Source organism: Chroicocephalus ridibundus, chromosome 1 (assembly GCF_963924245.1).
Source record: "Chroicocephalus ridibundus chromosome 1, bChrRid1.1, whole genome shotgun sequence".
NCBI lineage: Eukaryota > Metazoa > Chordata > Aves > Charadriiformes > Laridae > Chroicocephalus > Chroicocephalus ridibundus.
Window position 1 is genome coordinate 86,248,253 of NC_086284.1, and position 8,704 is coordinate 86,256,956.

The 8,704-nt window shown below is 38.7% G+C and overlaps 1 protein-coding gene across 3 annotated transcripts in view; it reads right to left on the reverse strand.

Annotated features, from left to right (window-relative positions):
• CTPS2 (CTP synthase 2) overlaps window positions 1-8,700 on the reverse strand; it is an 81,763-nt gene extending 73,063 nt beyond the window's left edge. Inside the window, exons 1-5 of one of the 3 annotated variants that reach the window (XM_063342344.1) lie at window positions 8,374-8,567; window positions 5,610-5,815; window positions 2,893-3,063; window positions 2,507-2,607; window positions 547-663 (exon numbers count right to left, since the gene is read on the reverse strand). In XM_063342344.1, the coding sequence (XP_063198414.1) occupies window positions 547-663; window positions 2,507-2,607; window positions 2,893-3,063; window positions 5,610-5,775 (555 nt within the window). In that variant the 5' untranslated portion in view covers window positions 5,776-5,815; window positions 8,374-8,567. The other 2 variants (XM_063342323.1, XM_063342334.1) reach the window with 2 other exon arrangements.
• Window positions 8,701-8,704: the final 4 nt, after the last annotated feature.

Genomic DNA, 8,704 nt, shown 5'->3' on the forward strand with positions numbered 1-8,704 from the left:
GCGGCGAGTTCTCCTGAGAACTTCCTTTCTATTTGACATTAAAAATGAGACAGTTGTTTCCTTGTTATAAAATCATCTATTAGCTCAAATGACCGAAAGGGGTGACTCTTCTATGGATGTGGCCCGCCCAGCATTGTGCTGGCCAGGGCCATTCAATGCCACATCACCAGCTGGAGGGACCCAAGGTCCTTTATACTGGTCTCTCCGTACAGTCTTACCTCTAACAAATACAATGCTAAACGATACCTTACGGAATCTTGAGTGCCCTTCTTACTGGGTTCACCTTCCAGTGCAAAGCACAACTATATTTAGCCTTCTAGATAAATTAGCGTTGATAAGGGTTTGGGGTTTTTTGGCAACCTACTATATTAAAACAGATTCTCACATCAATAAATTAATCATCGAGGCCTTTATTTACCCCCATGTGCCTGGGTTTCATATCTCTCTCTCTAAAACCCTCCAGCATGAAAGGGTGAATGGGAGAGGTAAACAAATATAAAGCCCAATACAGACTAAAATCTATGTTATTAATTTTTAATAACTTACCTGTGGTACTAGACTAACGTGGATATTACAGAAGTTCTCTCTTTTCGCTTTGAACTGAAACTGTCTAAATGCTTCAACAAATGGCATCCCTTCAATATCTCCAATGGTTCCACCCAGCTGAAAAAGAAAGCTTGGATATGTCAGAGAGGCAGAAAGCATAAAAAAAAAAAAAAAAAGAAAATCTCTCTCTCTTACATACTCAACAAGTTTCCTGAAATTTCTATCTTAAAAAACCCCTGACAATTGAAATTTGCAGGCCTACTCTGCAAAGAACCCTCATCTATTCTGCGCATTTTGTTTCCTGTGGAAAACGTAAAACAATTTTCTAGTTTTGTTATATGCACTTTACACCAAATACATAAACTTCTAAATACATAAACTACTGAATAATACATGCTTTCACACTGCCTTCAAAGTGGTGAAAAAGCAATCAATAGTTAAGCTAATGTGAAGGTTTTCCTACAGAAAAACTTTTATTTTATTGTCTGTCAAATTAATCAACAGTTGTGACCAACAAGATACAGATATTTAGCAACGTTATCATAGCTTTCAAACATCAATAAATGCCATATGGACAACGTGAAATAATATTTCACATTATAAAGGACTTCAAAAATTTATTACCAAACCAAAACCCAAGACTAAGTCCATGATAAAGCTTATTTATAAAGACAGAAACTTGATGTCTTTCAAAGACGCAAAGAGCTGTAGTAGACTAAGCACTGAGTAAACCAGTGTTTAGCACATAAGTCTTCTGAACTAGTTGTATTTCACAATGATCTTTCTGTGCCACCAAGTGGTTTTTGACAGAATTGCATATATGTGTTCACCCAGTACCAAAAAAATTTCAGACAACTACATTTGTACGCCGCACACATATTCACTCTATCTCCTTCGTGATTCTGTCATGGAAAAACATTACAATTATCCTTAAAGTCCTGAAGAAAAATATTTTTGTCAGGCAAAAAAAAAACCTTATGTGGAGGAAACAGAAAATTAAGTTTGAAGTTAAAGAACTGATAAGGCCATGACTTATTAATGTTCTTCTGCAAATTCTGTATTTACTGTTTTTACATTTGTTTTAAATGAAATGTTTGACTCCTACTGTGCGCATCATAAAAAAGATCTATAGCTATACCAATAAGTGTATTTTAATCAAGGCAAATTCTTCTGTATAAGAAATACTAAGCAATTCCGTGACCTGCGTCACAAGGTTTATCACACTATTGATTACAGCAGTCACTTCTGGCGTTAAATCTATGACATATTTTTCTGTCAGATTCTCAGGTATATTTTTTTTCTGTATTTTCCACTGTAATAGCAATACTAGCAATTACTGACTGCCTTTTCTCCAGTTTTCTCAATAGCCTACTAAGGATGGGTAAAACTCATTATTTCCATTGTGCAGAACATCGGCTGGCTAAGCGATTAACAAAGTTGCCTCCAAAGATCTTAAAAATAACACCAGAAAGTGGGAAACTAGCTTATACAGTGTTTAAATATATTCCTTTAAACATGACCACGAGCAACGAGATGGACATTTGAAGCCATATGGAAAGCTGGAATGTTCCAGGCTCTCCTACTGACCATAGGAGACTTCAGGTATTACACAAGTTTTCTCAATACTATTAACAGTATAAAGGTTCAGTCAAATGTCTGTATCTTGGAATAGACACTTCACATTACAGTGACACCGGCTGCTTTAATTTTATAAATTAATAAATTCTTAAGCAGCTCAGTTTCAAAAGTACTCTAGAAGGGATTTAGTCAAGTAAACAGAAGCTGTAGGGATAATGATGCCTATAATTTTCAGAGCAAATCAAAGAACATAAAACGTGTCTTTGCATTGCTGCTCTCCGTAAAACTTCAGTCTGACCTTTTTACAGTAAGTAGCAAAGAGAAAGCAAGCTAGTTCTTTGTGCTCACTGCAGATATATATCCTAAAAGGTTCCATACTTGCCTCAATTACGCAAATTTGTGGCTCTTTTCTGTCATCGTCCACCGGAACTTTTGCCTGATTCATTACCCATTCCTGAACTGCATCAGTGATGTGTGGAACAACTACAAGACAAAGCCAAAGGATGCAAGCAGATCTTACTTTAGGCCCATATACCAGGTTTCGCATGCAAAAGGGGGAAAATGAGCAGAAAGTCAAAAGGAAACTACTAGCTCCTTTTTCTATTCCTCTTTTCCTTGAACCCAGAAGCCCAACATTACAGGAATACGCCCATATCTTTTGGGAAGGAGAAAGGAATACGATGATGCTGCAAGGAGCAGGTTATTCTGGCTGATGACTCTTTTGTGAAGACTGAATGGACTAGTATTCCACAGAATTAAAAATATCACCTTGAACAGTTTTTCCCAGGTAATCACCATGTCTTTCTTTATTAATGACATGCTGATATATCTTTCCAGTGGTGATGTTGTTATCTTTATAGAGATTGATGTCCAAAAATCTCTCATAATTTCCCAAATCTAAATCAACTTCTCCACCATCATTCAGTACAAAAACTTCACCTGAAAAAAGAAAGTGAAAACAGACAGAAAAGCAATAAAATAATCAGAAATTATTACACAGACAGCAGGAATACCACAAACTTATCTTAAAGTTGAATGTTTTTTAAAATGACATAGCACAATGACATGTCAATAAAGAACATGCTGCAACTCAATCTGTGTTGTCATTCTGTGTGACTTAATAATTAATAATTAATCAGACTTAATATCTGAGTCATTACTTTTACATTGAATGCCTATCCCTCAGTCATGTATAGGTTTGCAAATAAATTTAAGTTATATTGCCAAAATATTTAAGCGACTTAAAAATATTTAACAAGCATTTCAACAGCATTATACTATCCTTGATTAGAAGAAACCACTCTCCAGGAATTATAAATCAGTAACAAATAAAATGTTAATTTACACATGGCAGCCCAAAATGATGCTTTTATAGCATTAACTATTACGCATGTTCAAAGTGTTTCACTATAAATTCATGTTGTTTGGATCTTAATGACTAAGGTTTGAATCAGGAGTAAAGTTATGATGAACATAAATGCTTCTTCAAAAGTCGTCACTGTTTGGTTGCTTCATCTTGTATATTTGGTTCACTATGTCCCCAGCGAGGATTATTTTTGACCCTTAAAAATCTAATGAAAATATCCTTCGGGTCCAGACTTTTCTTAGACCTCTAAAGAGTCTCTAAATTCTGAATCTAGTCAACTTCTGAAGGAACTAAAGTTGCTATATCTTGAGGTAAGTCTGAAAGCTCTTCAGAAAAACTATAAAATATTTTGCCATGACCCAATGAATCAACAACTAAACAAGTTACGGGACTAATGCACAATTTAAAAAAAAAAGCAATCCCCCTGAAGGTATAGTGTGGACTATGGAAATATATATCACAACAAGATGCAACAGTCCAATTAATGGTTTAACAAAAACACCACAATGTATACAACAGAATGGAAGATTTACGCCTGATCCTCCTCTGTACTAAGCTGCCATTTAAGCCAACAGACACAGAGTGGAACCATCACTTCTCATAATCCGGCCTTGGAAGAATAAAAAAAAATACATATTAAAAAAAACCCAACTCTTTAGTTAACTGGAAATCACCAAATTTAATTTTTTTGGCTCAATCATATTTCTGGCAAGCCTCTTTTATTAACACTTTGGCATTCTGACTTGTGTGAATTTCATAGAATCATAGAACAGTTCGGGTTAGAAGGGACCTTAAAGATCATGTAGTTCCAACCCCCCTGCCATGGGCAGGGACACCTCCCACTAGACCAGGCTGTTCAAAGCCCCATCCAGCCTGGCCTTGAACACTTCCAGGGATGGGGCATCCACAGCTTCTCTGGGCAACCTGTTCCAGTGCCTCACCACCCCCACAGAAAAGAATTTCTACTTATTACCCAGCAAGCCAGTGTTTCTTCACAAGCAGTAGCAAACTCTCAAGCGAGGAGGGGAAAAAAAGATCATGTTGGAATTACATGCCATAGTATCCCCTCTGCTCTGTACCTGATCCAGGTGAGGAATACATCCTCACAATCTCAAGTCATCGCAGCAGTCTTACCACAAAAGGTAAAGGCATAACTTCCCTGGTCAACTGCCTAAGTAGCACCAGGTGCACTTCTGAAAATGCAGGACTAGTGGATTAATTAAATTTCTCTTTTTGAGAGAGGTTTGATGCACTGTGCTCTTCCTCCAGTTAAAAAGAAAAGTGGTATTTTTTCAGTTCAGGAGATAAACACATTTATCTCCAGTTCAAAAAATTTTGGTCTAGACTAAAAGTAAGCAGACAAAAACAAATAAAAAAAGTTAGAAATGTCTATTGGCTGAAGGTACTTCGGAACTTTGAAAACCATTGCTTTAAATAAATGTACAAGTAACAAGACAGACAGCTGAAGGAACATTCAAAATTATAAATGCACGTCAGACTGTCTTGTAGCTCATCAGCAATGTAGTCAATATAACCAACATAGCTAAGAGAACTAACCAACCAAATATCTACTTTAAAATTACATCACTAGTTGGCTCTCTAAGCTTCACTGATGGTTTTGACTAGATCCTCATTGTCTAAAATGGGAACTTAATCTAACTCTCATGAAGACACACTAGAGACACTGACAACTAACACACAGGTAACAGCATTCACGAGTAACCGTCGAGAAGCTAAGTTTCAAAAAAGATCTACAGTACTATTCATTTCTTTTTTTTTTTTTAAATCAAGTTGAACTGAAGATACCATTGACTGAACAAGGCCTAGAGCTAGGATTTTCCCAACAAAGTGGCACTTTATAGGAAGGAAGCATCTACTCATAAAAGTATCTTCACCAAATGGGCTTCTCCTCTCCTTACTTAGAGCAGACAATGCCATTGAGAACACATAGTACGGGGAAAACTTGTATTGCTAAATACATTATAAAATGACTAATAACTACCGTACTGTTGTTTTTCAAAGCAAAAAAAAAAAAAAAACACAACAAAACCAACCCCAAACCACCACATTACGTGAATATAAATATTTATGCAAAAGGTAACAGCACTGCCCTCCATACCATGTTCATATGGTGAAAAGGTTCCAGCATCTATGTTTATGTAGGGATCAATTTTGATTGCAGTGACACGTAGACCACATGATTTTAGTATGGTGCCAATGCTGCTTGCAATGATTCCTTTGCCAATGCCTGAGATGACACCACCAGTTACCAGGATGTACTTCATCGGAAAATCAGCACAAGCACACTGATCTCCAGCTGGAAATCTAAAATGACAAAAGATATACATCTGATGAATGCAAATTCATTCCAGGGAAGAACACAGCGTCAGTATGCAAAGAATCTAAGCTGAAACAACCTTCAGAAACAGAAAACAAAATCGCCATTTTGGAATCTGGGAGTAGGATTCGTCTCTCCCAGCTTATACACCAATACGTAAGCTGAGCACCTAAACCCACTTCGCAGTCAGTGGTAAAACAGATACCATTTTGATACACTGCCCTGGGGAGATGCCAAAGAGGCACACTTCATCCAGCCCATTCCCCTCCTGTGACAGGAAAAGTCAGCTAACTTTTAGAACCACAAGTTAGGCAAGATGAATCTCACCCTGGATTCTTTGTAAATTAAAGAAGTTAATCATTTCACACGTATTTTGAGAAGCTAGCTCAAAAATTGTTCATTGCTACATGAGCCAGAACACTCACATTCTCTACCCAGTAGCCTTACCTTCAAAAATAGCGACTGTAGCTTCAAATATCTATTAAAATCAAAATGTTATACCACCCACTCCATTTTTCAGCAGCTTTCACTTCTCCAACTTACAGCGTATAAAGTATTTCACTAAAAGTCTTACAATAACGTACAGATCAACAGAGCATGAGACCAGGAAAGAAAAACTGAACTAAAATGTCCATATTTATATTACAGTACATTACTGATCAAGAGCCTAGAGTCCTTTCTTCACATGCCTACCCGTTCTCCCTCTCCATGTAATTACTGTGAGAGGAAAAAAATCAGAAAAAGAATCACCTAGCATTTTTGGACTCCAAGGCAGAGTAAGAGTTGAGGCTGCTCTAGAAAACAAAACAACATTGTATCGGTTTAAGGTTTCAGATTTAGAGAAACACATAATGTGTGTTATGACACACATTAGCATCAGGAATTCAGAAGGGTAACTCTGGACAGAGTAGCTCTGAGAGCTGTGGCATGTGGCCTTCATGTGGCCTTCACTAGACAGTGAAATAAATGATTCTTCACAAGAAGGAACTGCAACTATGAGTACTCACTAACTCTATATGCTGAAGACAGAAACATGAGAGTTAATGAAGATTATGGTGATCAGACAAAACATCGTATTTCACAGTACTCTACAATACTACTAGCATGAGCAACAATGGCTATTCAGATACAGAAACTTCCTCTCTTGAAAATGTCGCTGTTTATAAGAAGCCCGGATAACTAAAATTGAAAAAAAGGGACTTGCTATGAACTAAGGGATTCAAATATACTAAGCAAAGCATATGACCGGGGGGGCTGGGAATAATCTAATAGATGCTAGTATACCTATGCCACCTTGCACTGTGTGAGTATGAATGGTAAGGGATCCAGAACTCTTAAAGGAGAAGACAGGGAGACACTCCCACCCCTTAAAAACTCTGATAATTACTACCCTAATTAAAAATTCTTCATCACCCTTCTTGTTGCTATAATCTGCTGTTCTCACTGACTGCTGTTTATGTTGTCCCTGCAATTCTCCCACTTCACCTGGCTTTCACAGACACGTACATTTTGCCACCATTTCTCCACCCCTTCTGAAACAGGATGATGTTGTGTGTATCTCATCCGTAACTGCATTCACATTACATTCAGGCAGCTGTGGAAGCTAATCAATGGAATAATTTTTGAACAACGACAATGCGGCTCACCACAGAGCAAAAATTCTAGGGTCAAGAAAATCTTTCCTTACTTAAGTACCTAATTCGTTCAAAACAACATGCAACAAGACCTGATCTAAAAGCACTCAGGATAAATCAAAGCAGTATGGTTCCTCAAACGTTGGCAGTAAGCAGCAGCTTGTGGACAAACATTGTACCTCTTCCCCTCAAAATACTGAAGTAACATAAATAAGGCCTGGATCTTCAGGAGGAGAGTTCAAGGATCTAACAATGCTTGTTATCAATGCTCTTATGATCGATCACAAGAATTAATAACCTATTATTTCCTTGTTAATGTAGACAAAAGGAAGACCACAACCATCAAAAGGATTTAAATCAGGAGAAAAGGATCATCAGGAATTAACTTTTCCCTGCTATTTAATTTTAACACGTAACTTCTTTTTTTTTTAATGGCATAGATTTCAAGATTTGGAGCCTACCTCCTCTTTCAGACTCTTCCTTCCTAAATCAGCTAATGCAGTTGTCAACATTAACACTTCATAATCATCTAAGCCTTCCTAAATCAGCTAATGCAGTTGTCAACATTAACACTTCATAATCATCTAAGCTACTTCCACAAAAAGAAGGGGGATGGGAGGAATTAATTCAACAGGTATAAATCTTGAATATATGCCACTTTAAAACTTTTAAATCCTGTCACCTTGCTTAGAGGAACCAAAAGGAAAAAGCAAGAACAGCGATTCCCCAGCAGCTTAAGGAAACACGCTGTTTACTTGCAATAGAAACAACTCCAGGTGGTTTGGGCAGTCACTTGTAAAAGGAGAAGGAAATAAGGGAGAGGGGAAAGCAAAAAGAGAATACTGGAAGCAAACACTGCGCTGGGAACTGGCAATCAGCACAGGCCGGGAGGAAGAGGAATTTTTCCGTACAGCCTTATCAACCGCAGCTGCCTCTCTTCAGCGGGGATTTCGGAGCCCTCCACCCCAAACGCGCTGCGCTCCAGCCAGCAGCAAGCCGAGCCCAGGAGAGGGGCTGTCCCTGCCTGGCCCGGCCCGGCCGTCCAGGCGGCCACCACCTCAGGAGCAGGGCGGCGGGGCGAGAAGGGCCGCCAGCCGCCGGCCTGTGACTTACCGCCCCCGCGCCGCCCTTTTGGGGTTTTAAAGGCGGATACTCCAACCGGCAGCGAAGCGGAGGCGTGCCTGCTAACCGGGGCCGCCACCGGGCTGACGGCAACCCGCGGGGGGCGGCGGCGGCGGCGGC